Genomic DNA, 21,975 nt, shown 5'->3' on the forward strand with positions numbered 1-21,975 from the left:
GAATTTATTTAGGAGAGAAATAAGAGGTATAATGGTAATACAACCATAATATGGATATCTAGTGCTGGGCTTCAGATTAACTAAAAGAAAGTGATGAGCTATTTCTACATCGCTTCTTTTATGACATGGAAAAATGAATTCCTATGATATGTATGTGTTTAATCGGCCTATTGGATTAGGATGACGAATACTTGTCGTCTGTAAAAAGTTCTGCAAGATAACAATAAGCTCAAGATATTCTGAGTATCTACCTAATCAAAATCGTTGTTTTCTACCTATTTATCTACGAATTTTGCAGAGTCTTGTACACGATGAATACAATCTTCTGTTACGCAACAGCAACACACACAAAAAACCAACTCAATGAAATTCAGCATTTTAACATAAACGGTCGTCAATGAACCTTCTTACAGGTAATTAGTAGTCAAAGTGCGTTCAATGTATCAGAATGGGGAATACATGTTCACAATAATTGGCTTAGCATTGGCTGTAGAGGTTCACGTACAGGTAACATCGCTCGGTTTTCAATTGTTTTGTTATTGATCGCCAACAACTAAAGACGTACGCTGGTCTTAACACTTAGGTTTTTCTTACGCATTTTGACCAATAAAAAAGTGTTTTTTGTGAAAATTTATTCGAATTTTACCTGATTTTACCTGAAAGTTCAATATCACTCAGCGAATATGATGCGTTCCCATAAAATTCTTCTTATTTTTGGCCTGGTGAGTGTCTCCTGCTTGTGTTACTTTCGAAAAGTGGAAAAATAGCAAATTTCCTTCCACAGTGCCCGATCATACTGACTTCTGCATCACCATTCTTCAAAACACTTCTCACAACAACAGAGACACCGACACACATCAGCGATTTCCGTAATCTACCAAGGAGTGACTCACGTGCCATAAAGCCGGACATTTTCCCTGGTTTCGATTTCCTGGATGAACCAACGACAATGCGACCAAAGACTCCGCTAGACTTTTACGGCAAGGTCATCGGCGGGCTAGTCAACCGAGGTCGACAGACATACGAACGGATCGTGAACAATCTGCAGAAATTTGAAATCAATAGACGGGCCAGTCTGAGCCAGAAATTGGAATATCTTCCGGTTGTTCAACGGATCGTTGCGACTACGGAAAGTGTGCCAGAATCAACGGAATTTTTCGACGAAAAGTTTAAATCGTCGAAAGAGCACAATTGGCCAAAGAAATACTTTTCGTCGATTCTAACAGCCGTCGCTTTGAATAAGCTTCGTAATGCATCAGATCCGGAATATTTGAGCAAAGTTGTTGGTGCAACTGCCACCTATATAAATCCACTGTTAAATGTCTGGAAAAGAGCCACACTCCAGTTGAATTTCAGACGTAACACAACCGTGCTGTATCAACAGAAACACAACAATGATACCATAAGCAACATCACCTACCCATCACCCACTCTACAACAGCCGACGAACGAAAGCATTGGAGTAACAAATCTTGTATCGAACCCATCATCGTCATTAGGTTTCCGGTATGCATTTTCAAAATATTTAAATTTGATCTCAAAAGGGTATGGCGATGCCGACGAAAATGAGACAATAGCAGAATTATCGGATGGTGTGCCTTCGGGCGATGTCAATTTAAATAATAATAACACGATGGGTGTGAATGCTGTTGCTTTTCCAATCGAAAGAATTGATGAACGAAACGACGATGATGATGATGCCGACGACGACGACATCCAAGCCAATGACGATAATGACGATGAGTTGAATGAAAATGGAAACGACGACAATTTCGGAATTTTCATTTTGGAAATTTTTGGTACAATTGCTGGATTGACTTGGGGTGCATTTTCACAGTTACAGAATCTGTTTGCACAGAATGGAAAAATGGCAAATGAATAGTAGAATGTTAGAGATGTATATTGATAGGGAAGCTGATGACGGAGACGATATGATTCGGTTGTAAATATTTGGGTGAGTCGAAATGTTTGCGAATTAAATAAAATTTGAATAAATGAATATTCCGGAAAAGACAGGCCTTGCTAGTGAATAATGTTGGAGGATTTTCTCTTTTTTGTATTTCAGGGCTTTGATTTTGATTAGAAGTAGCACAATCTTCTTGCTTGCATATCAATCACATCATTTTACAAGATTGGTTATTATTACTGAGGTGGCTACTGCCTACAAAATTCGAAATCAGATTATTTCGATATATCCTGAAAACCACCTGTTTGAAAGGTATCACTCATAAAGTGTGTCACTCATGATATAGCCTTCGCGCGCGTGATATATTCTATGAATGATCCCTCACCGTATGCATTGTGTCGGTGTCCAGTTCGATGATGGAATGTAGTTGTGAATGTGCAACTTTTCCAAATTTTTTTAAATTATTATTATTATTAATCGTATGGGACGTTACATTGGTTTATTTTCTTCTGCCGTAGATTACAAAATCAGTTTCTCGTTAAAAATTACTTATAGTCAAAGGTCAAAACGATTACTCATTCACTTCAAATCTCAATATCTGAATTTCTGATCCATTCGACGCCTTCTGCGGTGGCTTGATGCAGTGATTCCAATTTACGAAACGACGGGACGAGCAGTAGTTGAGGATATTATTCCAATAAACTTTTCCAATGACTTTTCCAATAAACGTGCGAGAAACATCAACATGTTAAATATCAAGAAAGTTTCTTGAAGAAACTCAGAGAGAAACATCAGAGAGCCGGAGAAAAGAAATGGGTGAGACCTTAGTGACGCTGCATATGAATTTTCTTCCAAATAGAGAATCATAAAACTTATAGTGACATATTTCTGGCCAAGACATTCTTCAAATCGATTTTTTACCATGAAACCATGATGGCTCATTTTTGGCCAAATGGAGAAAAATGTAGATCTGGTTGTGTTCTACATTTTTAGTTAATTAATAGAACTTTCGATATTTTTAATGTTGCGAATTGACAACGGACTATCAGAATATCTACGAGTAAGCGTTACATAGAAAGCGAAGGTCTGCTTCTTGATCTGATCTTAGAAAACAAAAATCTGCTTTCCAGTGTGATCCAATTCCAGGCTATGAAAGGTATGCAACGGATGGAATCTATAGAAGTCAGTAGCAGTTTTTGTGACTAGAAATGGAGTCGAATTAACGAACCTTTCAATGGTTAAGGTTACCTTTGCCTGGTAGACCGTCCCCTCATCCAGAGACACTTCTAACATACAAGCTCGTGGGACAAATCCCCCGCAGGCCCCTGTCTCGTCCCCCCCAGTTGACCTTGCTCTCTCTAACAAATCCCCCGCAGTGGGCCCCTAGTGTTCTTAGTCTAAAGGGTAATGTAAGGGCTCCCTACTAGAAAAAATTGGGCCCCTGCATAAAGCGGCCCCCGCACTGAAAAAGTCTTAAAAGTGTCTCTGCCCTCATCCTCGTTTTTCGCACACCAAAATTAATACGGTGTGTCACATGCACCTTGCAAGACATCATAACCGTATTGATTGACACAGGACTGGCTTTATAGAAGGTTAATTAACATTTCGCGTCTATTTTCTTTATTTGGCAGGACTTTTTAGACTGAAGGGAAGGTACTAAATCAGAATTTTCGGGTAATTTCTGTTGTTCTACACGGTTTTTATTTGTCTGGAAAATTTCTTTTAATGATCAAATGCTTGGCGTCAGATCACTATAATTTTAACGAGCTCCTGACTGCAAAGCTCTACATAATACCTATATGCAATAAATCTCGTCTGATGAGTTATAAACTCGAAGAACAGTTATATAGCAAGGGAAAAGGTATACATTTTGAATATATATTACGACGCATTTGATGCGACATTATAGACTACAATTATATGTACGGTTCGGGAGCACTTAAAACACATTAGTGTTACTTTCCTGAACTGTAAAATCAATATGCAATCATTGGAAGCAATCTGAAATCTGAACATAAATGCTGTCCGATTTGAAGAGGCTGCTAATATGATGACCTCAAAATGGTGATTTCATAAAACTTTTAGAAAAATTCCATAGGATGGGGTTGCACAGTTTAAGAAAGTCAGGAACAAATTGGACTAAGTGAGACTAAATTGAAGTGCTGCTCATCATATTTCTTCCCATACGATTATTCCGAGGAGTATGGCTCACTTCGGCAATGTGTCGGGAATACACTCGCGGAATTTTGAAAACCGACACATTTACTGTTTTCTAGACCCGTACGAAGTACTGGGGTCTTATAGGTTTACGCATACGTTTGTAACGAATTGGACTCCCTGAGTAAGGGGAAACCTATTGTGGTTGTCTAGAGATGCCAAATCCGCGAAAAAAAAATATCCGTCTGTCTGTCCGTCTGTCTGTCCGTCTGTCCGTCTGTCTGTCTGCACGAAAACTTGAGTAAAACGCATCCGATTTTGAAAATTCTTTTTTTTCCCGTTTGGTAATGTCAAAAGACAGGCTAAGTTCGAAGATGAGTGATTTTGGATCGACCCCTCCCGAGCTGTGGCCCAATAAGTGCTTTACGGTTTTTCGAAAATATCTCCGGACATTTAAACGTTAAACTTGTAAGTGATACGTCAAATAAAAGGTATTTACAATACCGATCGACAAAAAAAAAGTTTATGGAAATCGGATGACCGACTCGTGAGTTAGACCCCTTGGTGTGGAACAGGCACAGGGCGGCAAGCAGTTTTTGCTTGTAGGTCGGCCACATTTGAACATATTTCGTCTGTTTTAGCTTTATTAGATAGGTATTGACCGTACCAATCAGGGAAAAAAAATTTTATGAAATTATTATTTTGACAATATCTCGAGTAAATTTTGACCGAATTTCATGAATTTTTTTTTGTTTGAAAGGTATTAACGAATGTAAAGCGTCGGTACTATTTCCGGTCTCCTAACAAAATGGCTGCCGGCGGCCATATTGGATTTTAGTAAAACGATATAAAGTGGAAAAATGATGCTTAGAGAGTTTCTGTTAACATGGAAATAATGTGTTAAGTGTGAGGGGTTTCAGGGATTCCATATATGGACATCTATATATACCTATATACAGCTATATTGAGCTATATACAGGCATATAGAGCTATATAATAGCATATTCCTCTGTGAAATGTTTATTTACAGTGAAATATAGGTAAATATAGCGGTATATAGCTGTTTAAATAGGAATTTATGAAATTTGACTTCGTACGGGGCTGTCTATATTGCCTCCGGCAATTTAATTGTATATGATAACAAGGCAAAGAGTGGATAATGTAAGTGATTTAAAAGGAAGAATAGTTTTTCAGCAGAGAAGAAAATGAAGTAAGAGAAATGAAGAGTTTCACATTAAAGGCTTTTGATACGAATAGGTGTTTCGTACGGGTCGGCGTTAGCTATGTTTTTTTGTGAATTTTGCATGCATTTTTAAATTGGAGAAATCAGAAACTCAAGTAAAACAGAAAATGTGTCGGTTTTCAAAATTCCGTCTGTACATTTCCAATTTTCCGATGAAATGAAACAACAAATTTTGTCAATTCAAACAATTTATTCATTTGCGTTAATTCGTTGTCTTTTTAGTGCATATTTGCTAATAAAGTGAATTTCGTCACCGAGAAATTCCTCTTCCATTTCACCGTTACGGTCTTTTCAGAAATGGAAAAGTAAAACTTACCGGTAATTGTGAGGTACTTAAGTTTACATCTAATGCTTATAATTTGATCCGTTTCCTACTAGTAATCGAAACATTTTTTTTTAATATTTACATGCCACATGCGACCGTCCTGTTCATATTTTGTTGCATTTAGCATGTAAAATCATCTGCAAATAACTCGAGGTACAAGTGAGATGTGAACTTTTCGTGGTGTTTACTGATCCCGACCTCGACTCGGATTGATAACACGAATATTGGACCTGTCATTCCTAGGTAAAGCTCGGAACAGGTCAAATGCAGGTCACGCAAAAGTAGTTCGTTCAGCTCATAGAAAGTGCTGCAAGAAATCTAAGTTTGTATGGTCTGCAGCAGTTACTTTACACTCTCTAAACTGATCAATTTCAGGTCCAACCTTACAGGTAGACCTAAAGTTGTTCCGTTTGGAGATTTAAATAGGACTAAAGTCAAGATCTTTACAGGTCACCCGAGTTAATTTTCCATGACCCGCATATCACCTGTTCCAAGCTTTATTTATGGTAATGACAATGGCATCGTTCAAAAAAGATGTCCGTTTTTTTTTGCAATAAAAATGCATCTCCAACGTTATGAGTTAAAGGAAAACCGCGGACATGGCACTAGGAACTTTGAAAAACAACTAAGCAAACTAAGCAGACGTCTTTTATGGACGACACCCATTTTATAACAAATTTATAACTTTTCTCCTAACTTTCCTATCATTAAAATGTTGTTAAACGTTAAAGCGACATTTCCATACTAAAAATTGCATACACACCGAAAGGTTAACGGTCAGCGTTCAGTCTTTATTAAATGTTCCGATAAATTTAAAAAAAATTGAAATCAACTAAAATTTAGCTTCAAACAGGTTAAATGTTCATAAAGGATTGCCCTCTTCATAACCGTGATCGTCTTCATCGTCGTCGTCATCATCGTCGACATCATCGAAATCCGAATCGGTTGTCCATGAATCCGAATCATTTAAGTTATCGTCGACAATTTCGTCTTCATCGCCCTAGAAGTGTAAAGCGGAAATGTCTCTCTCAATTCAATCATCAAACAACGATTTGTTGGCAAAATGTTTCCTACTTGAAATAGCATTCGCTCTGTGTGCACATTAATTTCAACCTGCATCCGAATATCCATTACCATAAATGCGCCCGTTATTATAATCGGTAGGGTGACCCTAGAGTCCCAAGCCAATTTAGTGAGGAACAGAAATGTTTGACGAAAGGCATTCATAATTGGGCCGCGATTTCTGGAACAAAAAAATTGAAATTGAAATGACTGTGAACAATTTTTTGTTGTTGTATAACGGGAGGGATAAGACGTATAAATGGATGGCGAGCATGGCAGGGCTTATTCTTTTGTAATTTTATTGTGAGAGAATTGTGAAAGCGATTTTAATAAATTCGGAAAAAAATCCGAAAAAGTCGGAAAAAGTTCCGACAAATTCCTACAGTTAACGTCAATGAAATTTAAACATTAATATGTGCTTCTGATGTTTTTCAGGTGGTCCACAGATCCACTCATACAAACGTACTTATACGTCTTATGCGTATAAACACATTTCAGCAGTTTTGCTTGTATTACTTGACCAGCTGTAAAACAAATGAAGGAAATTTTTATCTAAATTTCACTGACGTCAACTGTAGATACTTTTTTTTCTAAATTTTTCAGAATTAAAACTACCAACTGCCAAACTACCAATAAACACTGGAGCATGGGATACATATCAAGGCGTAATGATAGTTAATTTTGAATAGCACAGCCAAATAAAAAGACAATTCGTTAAAAATGAGTGAAAATAAGAGTAATTTTTATTGTGCTCGATTAATCATATACAAAAATCTGCTCCAGTAAGAATAATATTTTGCTGGCTTAATCACTAGTTTCATAATATAACAGTTATGATAGCCCATCACCTCGATTTAAAATTTGAATTATTTTTGAGTAATAGTTTTGTTTAAATTAAATGATGAATTCCATTCTAATTGGGACGACGAGTAGTTACAGCGACTTTGTTTTTGAAAATTAGAAACGCTTCAACTGACACGGCTTTTTACAGTGACACTACCGCCTTAGGTGGTCTAGCACTTACAATGAAGAAAGTTTCCCATCTTTACTCCGTTTCACCTACTGTCAATGTTAGAGCCTCGACAAGTGGTCTCTTTTATTAAAATGTGAACTTTAAAGGATTTGAGAGAATGAAGAATAATTACGGCATGTTTCATTTTCATTTACATTGCCTAATCACGTCAAGCATTGTACTTACGAGGTTCAAGTTGTTATTTGACAAGTGGGGAACACAGCCCTCCACTTCGGGTCGGGCTGTAACATCCCACTTATCAAATAAACAACTTGGAACCTCGTAAGTAATATACTATTATCGACACAGAAACTGTGTTCTGTTGTGTTGGAGTGGTAACACCAATGGAAAAAGTCTTCCAAAGGAATAGGAATGCCCGTAACGGAGAACTTTCTTAAATTATACAAGACAAGTCAAGTATAGTAGCCCATTACGTATTGGCTTGGAGATTTTTATTTTGTAACTCGAGGAGACTCCTCTATTACTTTACACGTTGACATTCATTTCTGGTCCTATTATGTCAAAATGGCACAAATGATAAAAATCAAGCTTCTTGGGTGAAACTTCTTGATTATCCCATGGAAATGCAAGGCTACTCGCTGCAACGCTTCATACCATGAATATTGAAATTATCTAAGAGTAACTATATAGTGTTAAAAGGGTGTCGGGGAATCTCGCACACGCGATCATAGTATGCGTCCTTTTACGACATGTAACGAAAAGTCATGACTGTGCGAGATTCACCACTTAGAGGTGAATCTCGCACACCATGAATTTGTGTGGTGTGCGAGATTACCCTACCCCGTTAAAAGAGCGGAAAAACAGGGGCAAAACCAGTTAATTTAACTGAGCTCAATGGGTGATACGTGACATTTTCTACTCTCTTTTGACACTCTATACCTAGAGGAAATTTCGAACAAAATTATGTAAAATATGTGGTCCCAACACGAAATACGAAATGTTTGGTAGTATGTTGTTGTCGTCATAATTAATTGGGCAAATTGAACTGTCTGAAGCGTCAACGCGTACATGTATTGATGTAAAATCGTACGAAATGTGCATCTTATACAAACTGATGTTGGGGACACATTTTTTCGTTCGAAATACCAGTTTAGTTATTATTAGTCTAAGGAAATTATTATTAACTTGGAGTTAACACCAAATTTCGTAGAGATTCAGAGAGGCTCACTATTGGGATAAACTTTGTTCAAACATCTGACTTTGAACTTGTCTACTAGTTCGCTAGTAGGTGTATAGTAAAAGGTCAAGGTTATGTTAATCGAAGCAAATAGTGATGCTAAGTAAGTTGATAATTTTGTTGTTAATCAACTTATTGGTAAGTTTGCTGATGTGTCATTTAGCCAATTTAGCCAATTAGAAACGCAGATCGTCGATTATGTCCACAGCACATTAAACTTAACTACACTACGAACTGACATTGTCAAACTGTTTGGATTGCACCCATTCGTCTATTTTCTCAATGAGATTCATTTGCTGCTAGTATACAGATCTACTGCGCAAAAACATAAAAAATTCAAATATGACAGAGAGAGAGATTGTCTTATCTCGGCTGGTGTGAAATTTTTTTTATTTCCGAGACCTTTTTTTGGTAAACCGTCCCAGTTAGAATGGAATTATAAACAAAAAACGAAAATAATTGCCAGGAAAAGCTGATTCGAGCAGTTAAATAAACATGTTCCTAAAAAAAGCGGAATGTTCATCGGCACAATGCCGTTTTCTAATCGTAGAAGTCAACATGATCGCCAGAATTGTAATCTCCTTTTTCAACTATCTCCAAAAATCGTTTCGTCGTCTGTACCGGTGTTAAAATCGTTTTAGCATCACGCAAACCCTTAAACATATTCTGAACATCCGGCGAGCAAGAATTGGCCTGCGCATCAATCGTCATATCGGTGTCAACCGGTCCCGGCGAATAGTTCAGCACCAAAACATTTTTCTCCTCGACGGCTAGTACTTTGAAGAACATTTCGCGGGCCGCTTTACCCGAACAGTACAGTGCAAACGATTCGAACGGAGCCACTCCACATTTCGATGTTATGTTCACCACAAATTTTTTCGTCGCACTGAACATGCTCATGAAGACTGAGTTCAACGTTGCAATGGAGAATACATTCAGATCGTAATACTGTCGCCACAGTTCGATGTTGTTGAGATCTTTGGCTTTTTTCGTAATGTCACCAATGGAACCGACATTGTGGATAATGTAGGCCAATTCAAAGTTTTGATCTGATTTACCCAACGAAGTCTGAAGTTTGGTGGTGATATCGTCGACGCTCGGATTGGACAGATCGACTGAGTATGTATCCACCTGTAATTCCGGATTGCGTAGTAGAATCTGTTCCTTCGTAGATTCCAGGTCTTGACCATTTCTGGCTAACAACACAACCACCGATCCGGGTAGCATTTTGCTACCGTTTTCAATTGCCAACGCTTGGCCGATACCTCGCGACGCACCCGTTACGACAAAAAATATTTTCTTGTTCAACTGAATTGCATTCGCCATGGTTGCCGTTTTGAGATTCAACTAAAACTAAGAAAAATACGAAAAACCAAACGAGATCGCTCACCCCACTCAAGCAACGAAAATTTTTTAGTTTTTCGATTCGGTTTCGTTCTCCGCCTGATCGACGTCTTCGGTTGTTTCGGTCGCGGCTAAATGATCGTGTTTGATAATGTGGACGAGCTCAGTGGTGTTCAGTGCTTGTTCTGGAATGATGTGACGCACTAACTGCAACACTGGTCGATTGCTACTGTCGTCGAAATCCAAGTCCGAATTTGTTGGTAGATCGATCGTTCCGTTCAGCAGTTTTTCCATACACTCCTCCCGCCGATCAGTCAATTGTTTCAAGACGCTGGTGTTGGTTTTCAATTTGTTTAGTTTCTTTTCTGCAACATCGAAATGTATAGCACACTCTGGTTATGACAAAAGAACTCTCGGAAAAATCTTATCAAATGCAAACTGGTTTTTCACCTAAACTTTTCAAATATTCCTCGGAGTCGGGTAGTTTTTCAGCCGATGTTGATGTAAAATTGTCTTCGAATGTCGTTTGAGTTGTTGTTCCACTTTCACCAGATTCACACCAAGGATTTTGACTCATTTTTATTTACGTTTTTCAGAAGAAAAAAATCATTTTGACATTTGTGTCAATTGCCATTCAAATTGGTACATCAGCGACATCTCGTTGAATGTTATTTCGTCCGTTTTATTCGAAAACAACTTCACATCGGTACGGAATTTGAAAATGTGAGAAACTGCTTTGTCAGAAGTAACGAATTGATGGCATGTTCGTTAGATATTGTTGGCCAATGAAGAAGCCAATCAAAGTAACTAAAATGGACAAGACTAGAAACGAGTTTTTTTTTCTCTTTTTAGTACTGCGTAATTGGGCAAGGCTCTAGACTGTTGGGACCCCAAAGTTTACAGCTTTGGTAATTGGGTGCTAGCTGAAGTGTGCCTAAAATTTGAATTTTGTGTGAAAGATTCGATGAAAAAGTGAACTGAAAAATAGAGTGTGATATGATGAAAGAGAAAAAGATATTTTGACAAGCACCCCAAGGCCAAGGTAAATATAGTGGGATGAGATGGCGTTTGTATCGAACTTTCGTGCCACCGCACATCTGATTCGGTTATATATGGCATTACCTCCTCACTTTATTCACCTTGCCCAAGGTAAGTTAAAATAAACTGGTCTTCTGTCTTCTCGCTCTCAACGTACCACGTTGAAAGAGAAGCAAATACTTTGACAAGTACCCCAAGGCAAGTTATAATAACTAGTCTTCGGTTTTCTCTCTCTGATCATAACAGTCTATACATTTCAACGCTTCCTTGTATGAAAATGAAGCTACGTTAGAAAGACCTCCGCAATTTCCATTTTGAATTTCGACCGCACTTACGGCGTGAATTGAAATTATTGAAATAAATAAAGTGGACGTCAGTGAAATTTAGACATGAATTTTCTTCAGCTGATGTTCAGATGGTCCGATCATACAAACAAACCTGATAATTCGTCTTTATACGGTTTTACCAAGGTAAATATATGGGCGGAGGTAATGTTATTAAGACGCGCAGCATAGCACAATAGAGTGTTATGATGAAAGAGGAACAAAAATTTTGACTTACCCCAAGACAACTTATAAAATAGACTGATCTTCGGTCCTCTCGCTATAAATGTAACATGTTGAAATAGAAAGCAATATTTTGACAAGTACCCCAAAGCAAGTTATAATTAACTAGGCTTTGGTTCTCTTGCTCTGATCATAACAGTCTATAGTTCGATGCTAATGACACCTTTTTTTTAAATGGTTGACTATAATCTAATTGTATTTTACAAAATGTTGTGCCTATCTTAAAACAGATTTTTTTTTTTTTTTTTTTAAAACATGGCATGAAACCATGTTTTGACACCTTTTATTGGTATGCTATAGTACAATCTTAACTTATATGTTAATTTATTACTATTGATGACAAATGTTACCAACTGTCTCTCTGTTAGAGACATGAGACAACCAGCCGAACGTGTGTGAGTTTTTCCATTCCATTGATTGGATCTCATTTTGATGATGGTAGCATCGTTCACTGCGACATCTGTATTTCAGCAACCCAGACCTTGAGAACATTCTCTTCAACGACATAGCCAAGCACCTTACTATATCGCTTGCTTGATTGCTGATTGAAGAGCTTTTCCCATGATAATACCGACCAGAAATTCTATGAGAATGTCTTCTACGACGTAGCCAAGCACCTTACTAGATCGCTTGCTGACTGCTGACTGAAGAGCTTTTTGTTCCCACCATTTGCTGATAGATGGCGATTGGTGTCTGATGTATTCGCTCGTTGGATTCGTATATCACATAGCATTAATAATTTTTTTATTAATGTGTCAGCGATTTCGAACTTACGAACTTTCAGCACAATAATTCAGTGTGAGGCTAACGACTTACACACTGCGCTATTGAGTCGACTACCATCTTAAAACAGATGGCCCAGGTTTCTAAGCAATCTTGTGATTTTTAAGAAAGGGAAAGATGGCGTTTATAGCGAAGTTTCGTACCACTGCACATCTGATTCCGATTTATGTGTATGAAATTACCCCCGACCATATAATATATTTACCTTGGATTTTACGACTACCATGAGCGTATGTACTTGTAACTAGTATACACGTAAAAACGAGTATAATAACGTTTTTTTGTATGAGTGGAAAATACGAAGCAGATTTATGAAAAAAATGAAATCTGCAGTCCTGGTCCTGAGGTCGGTCGAAACAGATGTCTCATGCGGATTGAAGGTATAAAAAAAACAACAACAACAAAAAACTATTGCAGATTCGGATGATAAACCTTCTGAAACGTGGATAAACCACTTTTCCGGAACAAGTTCGTTATCGAAATTCCGAAATATCAGGGAATGCAATGAAGGCAGAAATTCTTCTCACCTTAGGTATGTGTTCAACAGCTTTGGTCGGTCAGGAGCGATTATAGAGTTCATTTAAATGAACCAACTTTTCAAAGCTACAAGGTTGGAAGTGATTCTTTTTGTTTTTTTATTTTATTTCTTGTGGGAAGTGGTCAAATTGCTACCACCTGAGTATTTCTAGAATGTTGAGAGTCCTAACTTTTTTCTTCGAGCTCTCCCTTCTGGACCCTTATTAGGATTATTGAGGCGGAAGTAGGTTGGTTCCCACAATCCCATTCCTCCATCCCTTTAGATACCACAATTCTCTTTCTGTTGCCAAACAGAGAATAATAGTTCAAATATGAGAACTGTGGATGCATTGAGCTTTATGAGAGAAGCCATATTACCTTTCCTACCCTTTCAATAATTCAATTTCTAACAAAAACTTTCTTCAATTGCTCGATCTTTATTTAGAATAAAGCCCTGCGATGTGCATCTAGACGAAACGGTCAATAACTCGAATTAATTGCAAACAATTGAGTTGATTCAATGCACTCGAATCTGTTGCTGATATCATCATTTTTAGACTATGCCATTTTTATCTAATCATTCAAATTAACAACAAAAGAAATTGAAATTAGGACGGAAGACATGAGTACCTCTCAATATTATTGAGATTTCACTGATTTGTTCAACTTTAAACAACTTTCGACGAACACTGCGAGTCAGATGAAACGGTATTTAAGAGTGCGTCTTTTTGGTCAATTATTCAGTCCAATAAAAATGTTTAAGCTAATAATTGTGCTGGCTTTGTTCGTGGTCAGTGTTTCTTCTACTACTCATTGGTTTGACTGTGGTAAATAATAATTGAATAATCTTGACCTTCTAATTAGAGAAAGGAACAATGACCAAAAGAAACTACTGATTTCAGGCTCACACTTTGCCCGTGTCACTCGTGTCCGAATTCCAAATTGTAGCCAGGCGCCTTGTACATTACAACGTGGACAGACATATGAAATTGAATGTGATGCCGATTCATGTAAGTTAAGAAAGTAAATCAAAATAATTCTTAAACTGACTAACGATTGAATTGTGAATAGATGCCAACAGTTACAATCTTCCGTTCATCTCTTCTGCCTCGATTCTTGGTATGAATGTCACCTTGCTTTCTGGAAATGCATGCAATTATTTTACTATGGGATCATGTCCAGCTCGAATTGGTAGTTCGTTTACTTTCAGTATTAAATATGAAGTCCCTCGAACATTACCACCGGTAAACGTTTCTTTTACTTTTTAAATTAATCGGTTTTCCGATTATTTACGTTTCTCTTCTAATTTATTGCGCCCAGTAGATAAGGACTCTCATTACCACTATTCTTAATATTGATAGCGGAGCTGTTGGCCTATGCATCGAAGTTGAGGTAATTCTACAGTAGAGAAGGGTCAATTTACGGAAGCGATTGCAAATGTTTTTAAAAAAAAATGTGATATAATCAAGGTAGATGCGAAGTAACCTTGAGGTAGGAATTATTATTATTTTTATGAATAAAGACTTTTCAATGACCTTTTGCTTTAATTCAATTTTTCGTTTGAATTTTCTGTCTTCTGTGTAAAAATTAGGTAACCCTACAGAAAAGAACGCTTAGTCACAAAATTCTCGACTAAGGTTGTAAACTTTGGGGAGGTTCCAACTTAGGTTGTAAACTTTGAGGGAGGTCACGCAGATACAGATACGCGGGAAATACACCACACATACATTGAAAATAAAAGTTTTCGTAGTGTGGGAACCCACGGAATATAGTCTAAACTATTATTTTTTTTTGATCTGAGATAATCCTACCTACCTAATTTAGACATCTCAATTCAAAAGATATGTTTGATTACTCGCGGTCAATTTCGCACATTTAACTTTTAATTTGCATATTTCCACATTTTCATCAAATTGAACCAAACTGTAGCGAGCGAAAAGTTTCAAAATCACCTTTGGGGAACTTTAACACTCAGTTAACGAACTCAAAATAGTACATTATAAAACGATGTGATAACGAGAGTCATTGTTGAGTATGTTATACATAAAACGAGAAGAATACAAACAAACAATATTTACAACGAGTGAGGCGAAGCCGAACGAGCGTTCGTAAATATCGTTACTAGTGATGAAAAATTCTGCTTACACCACCCTTGCAGTTGTGGATGAATTCAAGCCTAACAACATTATAAGGAAGAATAACCCGCGGGCCGTTGTCAATATGTATTTTTATTTCAATGAACACATCAAAACGAGCCATCAGAACAGTCGGAGCGTTTGCTGCGACTGAGCCCCGTACAAACCCGTATATCTATTGCGTACGTGACCCTAGTGCGTCTGTCACCCTACTTTGACCGTAAGCCTATGCGCCGGTTAAAGTAGTTAAAGTAAAATTATTATGTAATGTGTACATCTTAGAAATTGCGCATAGCGCAATTACGAAGCCCCGTACGACGTTCCTTTCAAATAAAACAAAACTTTCAAATAGCCCTAAAATTTTAATTTATTGAGTATAAATACACATAGGCCTAGTATCGGCCTCAGTCCGAGGATCCAAATTTTTTTTTTCAACTACATTCTATTCGGCCTTTGATTACCTTCCAAATGAAACAAAAAATACGAAAAACGGATGAAATTTGCTCGAGTTATATGTAAAATACACATAGGGCCTAGTAGCGGCCTTAGTCCGAGGACCCAAATTTAATTTTTTTTCAACTACATTCTATTCGGCCTTTGATTACCTTCCAAATGAAACAAAAATTACGAAAAACGGATGAAATTTGCTCGAGTTATATGTAAAATACACATAGGGCCCTAGTAACGGCCTTAGTTCAAGGACCCAAATTTAATTTTTTTTTCAACAACATTCTATTCGGTGTTCGATTATCTTTCAAATGAAACAAAAATTAAGAAAAACGGATGAAATTTACTCGAGTTGTATGTAAAATACACATAGGGCCCTAGTAGCGGCCTTAGTCCGAGGACCCAAATTTAATTTTTTTTCAACAACATTCTATTCGGCCTTTGATTACCTTCCAAATGACACAAAAATTACTAAAAACGAATGAAATTTACTCGAGTTCAATGTAAAATACACATAGGGCCCTAATAGTGGCCTTAGTCCAAGGACCCAAATTTAATTATTTTTCAACAACTTTCTATTCGGCCTTTGATTACCTTCCAAATGAAACAAAAATTACGAAAAACGGATTAAATTTACTTGAGTTATATGTAAAATACACATAGGGCCCTAGTAGCTTTTCACTTCTAAGGCCCTAACTCACGGTCCACTCACCCGATTTTAAAAAACTTTTTTTTCCTGGATTGGTATTGCCGTGTCATTTACATTTCCATCGTTTATTTTGCCATAAATATCACCAAAAGACCTTAAATCACTTAGGTGGCCCTAACTCACGAAGGGCCGACCCGAATATGCCCATCTTCGAACTTAGCCTCACTATTTTGACTATCTTTCAGGGAAAAAAAAATTTTTTGAAATCGGATTTGATTTACTTAAGATATCGACGTGACGGACAGACGGACAGACGGACAGACGGCCCAAATTTTTATTGCGGATTCGTCATCTATGAACATAGGCAAACACTTTGCCCTTACCGTCTGCTTCGAATTCCATCAATTACACACGGCATCGTAATCCTATAAGCCCCTTCGTACTTCGTACGGGGCTAAAAACACTGAAAATGTACATTGACATTGAAAAAGTGTAAATTGGAATTTTTAATTTGAGTTTAAGAAGCCGTTCCAATTTTCGAAAATTTTTGCCCTTGAAAAAAGAACTAATTTTGTGAGGTACCAACGGGTACGTTTTATTTGTTGACAGTTTGTTTTGATTGTGTTCATTTTGATTGTGATCACCATAACCAAAAAACCAACACTAAAAACAAAAATATTCCTACCAGCTGACAAATAATATCCCATTTCGATTCTTTAGAGTTTCCGTACGTGAAACATCCCTTTCTCCATGAGTTCGTCATGGCAATGATTTTTTTAATTAAATTCTATAAAAAAATTTAAAAACACTTTTCGACATTACAAAAATGAATTCACCTGAAAAGTCGGGATCCACAATTTGGTCGCTGAGGGTTCGCATTAAATACCTTCAGTAGTTAAGTTATGTACTTTCGATAAAACGGCGTATTTCATACAAAAATTCACCTTTCGTGATGATGTGGTGAATTCATAGAGGTAGACTACCTAGGGGTGAATTTTGGACTGGTATGTTCACACGTATTTATTAAAGTGGCGATATGAGTGAGGAGGTCACGCAGATTATGGTACTTGAATTTCCACACGTCATACAAATTCGATTTTGGTTTTGATTTGATTTGATTTGAAACATTTTATTTATCAAAAGATTACAGAATTTACAAAACCAAGTAATCAGACTGATAAAATCATTACGGTGCCAACATCGATTAACTGTGATGTAGCACGAAGAAGCAAACCGGAAGTGGAAGCAACCCAGTCGACCCGTCAAAATTGCAATCCACCTTATGCTTGTAGTACGAATGAATTGTGTGTCATGAGTTGCTGCAACGACGAGAATAGCCAGTAACGATCCTTCATCGTGAGGAGGACTTCACCCTGGAACGAAAAATCTCACGAGAATCACTGGTTCTAAAAACGTCTATAAATCTTTCAAATTCTCTACATGCCTCAGCAATCGGCTCATGATAGCCATAAAGCGTTCTATGGCGTGGAGGACGAAAAACATTAAAGTGACGCAAACCGTTTGGGTGGTCAGGCATATGACGATACGAATCAAATATCGTAGTCAACTTCGGCGAGTTCACTCTGGCCTTCAGCACATCATACAAGAAAAACACACGCGCGTTCCTCCTCCTAGTGGACAGCCGCTCAAGACACAAAACCCTCCGACGCTCGTCATACGGGGGAAGCTCATAGTTCCGATTTCTCCTTACCGAGTGCCTTAGAGCATACAAAACAAACCTCTTCTGTACAGACTCAATGGTGTCGCTGAGCTCAACACCAGAAGGAGACCAGACCACGGAAGCGTATTCAAGATGAGACCTGACATGCGCATTATATAGACTCGTCAAACATTTCACATCCTTGAAATCAGAACATATTCTCTTTAAGAAACCCAGCATAGAATATGCCTTCGCAACTTTCACGCTAATGTGAGGCTTAACGGTCAGCTGGGAATCCAGCAACACACCAAGATCGGTCATCTCGGACACCCTCGTCAGAACAACATCACCAACTGAGTAGTCAAAAGCCACTGGGTTCTTAATCCGATAAAATGACATAACCTTACACTTGGAAACATTAATAGTCATAAGATTGCTAAGGCACCAATTCGCAAAAGCATCAATGTCACTCTGAAGGTCAACAGCGTCGGATAAACCATTGACGACGTGATAAAGCTTAAGATCGTCGGCAAACAGTCCACAGTCAGCTCTTACGAGAACATTCGTAACATCATTAAAATACAAAATGAACAGAAGAGGCCCAAGATGGCTACCCTGAGGAAGGCCTGACGTGACTTCAAACGACTTAGATGAGTGGCCCATGACTTTGACAAATTGGACCCGGCGACGGAGGTAGGACTCAATCCAGTCCAACAAACACGGCTGTACGCCCAACTCACTAAGTTTCCGAAGAAGGTAGCTGTGACGAACCTGGTCGAATGCCTTCTGAATATCAGTGTAAGCTACATCAACCTGGGACTTAGACTCAATGGCATGAAATGCACTGGTCACAAACTCTAAAAGATTGGTGGTAGTGGAGCGCCCCTTCAGAAAGCCGTGTTGTTTCACAGAAATTTTATCACTCAGGTCATCAACCATCCGTCTACACACCAACGACTCAAACAGCTTTCCCAGAGTAGTCAGTATTCTAATTTCTTTGTTAAGGTGTGTTTACCCGCGTATCTAATAAAATGGTGTTTACAGCTTTATAGCATTTGTCCATTTACATTTGTCATGCAATTTTCTTTAGATGGTCCACTTGATTGGGATTAACTGCATTCACCAACGGTAACAATGTTACCGTTATACATTTTATGAAGTGAAGATTCAATTCAAATAAAGTTATATGAATTTGGTTGGTTCTGTCTTCACACGATTCTTGAATTATTTTCTCGCAATATTCTTTATTGAATAAATCACGAATCCGTGACTTACTAATCCACATGCTGCACTGTATTCAGTTAAAGCTTGGAACAACGCACTTCAAGCAAACGTGCTTCAAGTGACAGCTGCCAAATAGATTAGCATGAACATTTTTTCCAGATTTTTTTTTCAGTGCCAAAATTTGTTTGAAACACTGTCCCGTTGCAGTGCTCTGTTGAAAGTACCACTCATGCCTGAAGTGCGCTGCTTGGAATGATGTTTCTGTTCAATACACTTCTGTAAGATTCCGGGAAGTCCAAACGACTACATAGGCCGTGAATTATAGAAATATTGAATTCGTCGTGACTAAATCAGTGATAAACAGCTCATCATGAGCTTTAAATAATGTCTGTCATGACCTAGCTCCACTCATACATAACCTGTCGTCTAATCAACTTGAGTCATGATAGTATTTGAATATACTCTTCTAATCTTATGCATAATAGACGTGTTCGGAGAAGCTTACACACCCGGATCGGACGAACTTTTACTCCACGCTTTAACCCCGTTACTGCATCCATTAGGCGGTCTATTGTTCGATGGTCCTGCGTCAATTTCTAACGCTCCAACTACTACCAACCAAAACATTTTGCCAAATTTGGATCAAATGATGTATTACAACTACTACGCAGCGTCTACATACTATGCGTACGATCATGACGATTTGTCATGTGAATATTGCTTGAAGTTCAGCGGTGATGTCGATGATCACACAGGTATGATCACTCATGCTAGTGTTTGTTGCAAGTCTTTCATTTAACTCTGTACGAGATTTTCGCACAACGTCTTCTAGTTCTTAACAACAACGTTCACAACACACTTGCGCTAGTCACTCTCTCTAAGAAGCGACAAGAGATTGTCGTCGCATTTCGCGGGACATGGAATGTGTGGAATGTTGTACTGGATGTATTGCTCATAGCTGCAACACCTTATGATACTCCGGAACCGATCTTGATACATCAGGGATTTTATATTGCTGAGATGTCTCTCTACGACGACGCAAGTTTTTTTTTTTAAAACAAAGTCATGTTGAATCAGTCCCTTAACAAATATGTTTCAGGTGGTTCGAACTATAGCCAAATATCTAAATCTAAATCCCGGATTGAAAGTTGTTTTAACTGGTCATAGTTTGGGAGGAGCTATGGCACGTCTAACGTACTTCTTCCTTGAGGATAATAAACAGTTTCCTTCTGTAGTATACGAACTATTTACCTACGGAGAACCAAGGGTGGGCAATGTATACTTTGCAGAATTTATGAATAACCAGCCGATTGTCATTGCAAGAGTAGTGGCCAGGTATACAAGGCGCAACGGAAATATTCATTTGTCAACTCAGTGACAAAAAGCGAAGCTTTCGTCGACTTTATTGAGAATAGTTATTTACGTATCGATACGTAAATAACTATTTTATGCACACGATGTGTACTCGGACCGCGGCTTCGAGTCACCTAGTGCCTAAAAACCATCACCCACTTACATATGAAACTATTTTATACCTATTTCAGAGCAGACATTATTCCGCATATACCGCCTACCAGCATAATAGGTACTAACCTTCTGGGCGATTATTACGTGCATGCACAAACCGAATTTTGGATAGATGGTCAACAAGACCAAAAATTTTGTCAACAAAATGTGTACGAGGACCCAAACTGTTCAATGTCTTTAGGACCACTGTACAACGTCGTAGATCATGTCACCTACTTTGATACGAATCTTGCAAGTGTTATTGGCCAACCGTTGGTGGTTGCATATCTTCCACTACGTCTACTCAATCCGGTTGATACTTTGCCTCCGTTACCGAAACCAATGGAAAACTTAATTGGCGATACAGCACAGGAACTGGTCGGTGCAATATCTCCTATACTAGGCTAAGAGCTACAAATACATATCGGAGTTTAGATGTCAGAAAAGACTAGAGTTCTTGTAATTTATGATATTCAACAAGCCGCATCGCTTCTTTATCAAATTCGTTTCGAAGTTACTATTTTAACCCTGGACATTAGCTCTGTATATTGTCTTTATAGTCAGCCCTTTGGTCAAACCTTCCAATTAGATTCTTTTATTTGAATGGGCTTCTCTCGCCGGATATTGTGAAAAACTGAGGAACTTCTAACCCTTCCAATAAATCATAGTTACCAGACTGGCCAACTGTGCTGGGATTTTCAAAAAAAGTTTCCAGTTTAGGGCCTTTAAGTAGCCAGTTCACTTGGGTTATTTATCACCAATTGGTCACCATAACCAGAATTATAAACGAGATCCATCACATCTGCATGTTTTTACTAAACGCTGACTGTAGATGCAGCCAGCAAATGTACAAAAACCAACGCACTTTAAGCATGAGTGATCATAGTGGTTAGCTGCAAAAAGTACTCTATGTTTTACGTTTGTATGATACACAGTCCAGTATGAGTATTTAGATGCATTGGCTAATTTAATAAGATTCATGCTTGAAGTGCGTTGACAAGTCTCAAAATGATTCAAACGATTTTTGGGAAGTAGGAGGAGTTCCAAAAGTAAAATTTTCAGAGGAATAACAACAGATGGCGTTTCTTTTCTGGAAATTTTAAGAGAACAAAGAGCCAACGGTGCATTCATACTCTCGATTCTCTCTCTCTCTCTCTTACAACAATAATCATATAAACCAAACTGAGAATCCTGCTCCAGAGCA

At 37.9% G+C, this 21,975-nt stretch overlaps 3 protein-coding genes and 1 long non-coding RNA gene across 5 annotated transcripts; 3 read left to right on the forward strand and 1 right to left on the reverse strand.

Annotated features, from left to right (window-relative positions):
* The first annotated feature begins 475 nt into the window (after positions 1 to 475).
* On the forward strand, positions 476 to 2,092 carry LOC119076527 (trigger factor-like). Its single transcript, XM_037183314.1, has 2 exons — positions 476 to 722; positions 785 to 2,092. The coding sequence occupies exons 1-2, from the start codon at positions 684 to 686 to the stop codon at positions 1,880 to 1,882; spliced, it is 1,137 nt and encodes a 378-aa protein (XP_037039209.1). The 5' UTR covers positions 476 to 683; the 3' UTR covers positions 1,883 to 2,092.
* Positions 2,093 to 6,367: 4,275 nt separating this feature from the next.
* On the reverse strand, positions 6,368 to 10,848 carry LOC119076540 (sepiapterin reductase). Of its 2 annotated transcripts, XR_005087640.1 has the most exons (4): positions 10,698 to 10,848; positions 10,294 to 10,612; positions 6,706 to 6,874; positions 6,368 to 6,631 (listed from the first exon to the last, which is right to left on the reverse strand). XR_005087640.1 is itself a non-coding variant. In XM_037183335.1 (2 exons), exon 2 carries the CDS (start codon positions 10,227 to 10,229, stop codon positions 9,444 to 9,446), a length of 786 nt encoding a protein of 261 aa, XP_037039230.1. In that variant the 5' UTR covers positions 10,230 to 10,612; positions 10,698 to 10,848; the 3' UTR covers positions 8,435 to 9,443. The 2 variants fall into 2 exon arrangements, 1 of the variants encoding a protein (XP_037039230.1); XM_037183335.1 differs by lacking the exons at positions 6,368 to 6,631; positions 6,706 to 6,874 and having other exon boundaries at positions 8,435 to 10,612.
* Positions 10,849 to 13,898: 3,050 nt separating this feature from the next.
* On the forward strand, positions 13,899 to 14,681 carry LOC119076554. Its single transcript, XR_005087646.1, has 4 exons — positions 13,899 to 13,977; positions 14,053 to 14,160; positions 14,222 to 14,394; positions 14,474 to 14,681. It is a non-coding gene; the product is annotated as an uncharacterized LOC119076554 (long non-coding RNA).
* Positions 14,682 to 19,665: 4,984 nt separating this feature from the next.
* LOC119076529 (lipase-like) lies at positions 19,666 to 21,210 on the forward strand. The gene is made up of 4 exons (XM_037183315.1): positions 19,666 to 20,020; positions 20,098 to 20,303; positions 20,365 to 20,600; positions 20,810 to 21,210. The coding sequence occupies exons 1-4, from the start codon at positions 19,708 to 19,710 to the stop codon at positions 21,177 to 21,179; spliced, it is 1,125 nt and encodes a 374-aa protein (XP_037039210.1). The 5' UTR covers positions 19,666 to 19,707; the 3' UTR covers positions 21,180 to 21,210.
* Positions 21,211 to 21,975: the final 765 nt, after the last annotated feature.

This window comes from Bradysia coprophila, unplaced genomic scaffold, assembly GCF_014529535.1.
Source record: "Bradysia coprophila strain Holo2 unplaced genomic scaffold, BU_Bcop_v1 contig_232, whole genome shotgun sequence".
In the NCBI taxonomy this organism is placed as follows: Eukaryota; Metazoa; Arthropoda; class Insecta; order Diptera; family Sciaridae; genus Bradysia; species Bradysia coprophila.

Excerpts from the sequence above, each read along its gene's own strand:
- LOC119076540 (XM_037183335.1), bottom strand. The coding sequence starts at position 10,229 with ATGGCGAATGCAATTCAGTTGAACAAGAAAATATTTTTTGTCGTAACG.
- LOC119076529 (XM_037183315.1), top strand. The coding sequence starts at position 19,708 with ATGATAGTATTTGAATATACTCTTCTAATCTTATGCATAATAGACGTG. Across the intron at positions 20,021-20,097 it reads TGATGTCGATGATCACACAG|TTCTTAACAACAACGTTCAC; the intron begins GTATGATCACTC and ends AACGTCTTCTAG. Across the intron at positions 20,304-20,364 it reads AGATGTCTCTCTACGACGAC|GTGGTTCGAACTATAGCCAA; the intron begins GCAAGTTTTTTT and ends AATATGTTTCAG.
- LOC119076527 (XM_037183314.1), top strand. The coding sequence starts at position 684 with ATGATGCGTTCCCATAAAATTCTTCTTATTTTTGGCCTG. Across the intron at positions 723-784 it reads TTCTTCTTATTTTTGGCCTG|TGCCCGATCATACTGACTTC; the intron begins GTGAGTGTCTCC and ends TTCCTTCCACAG.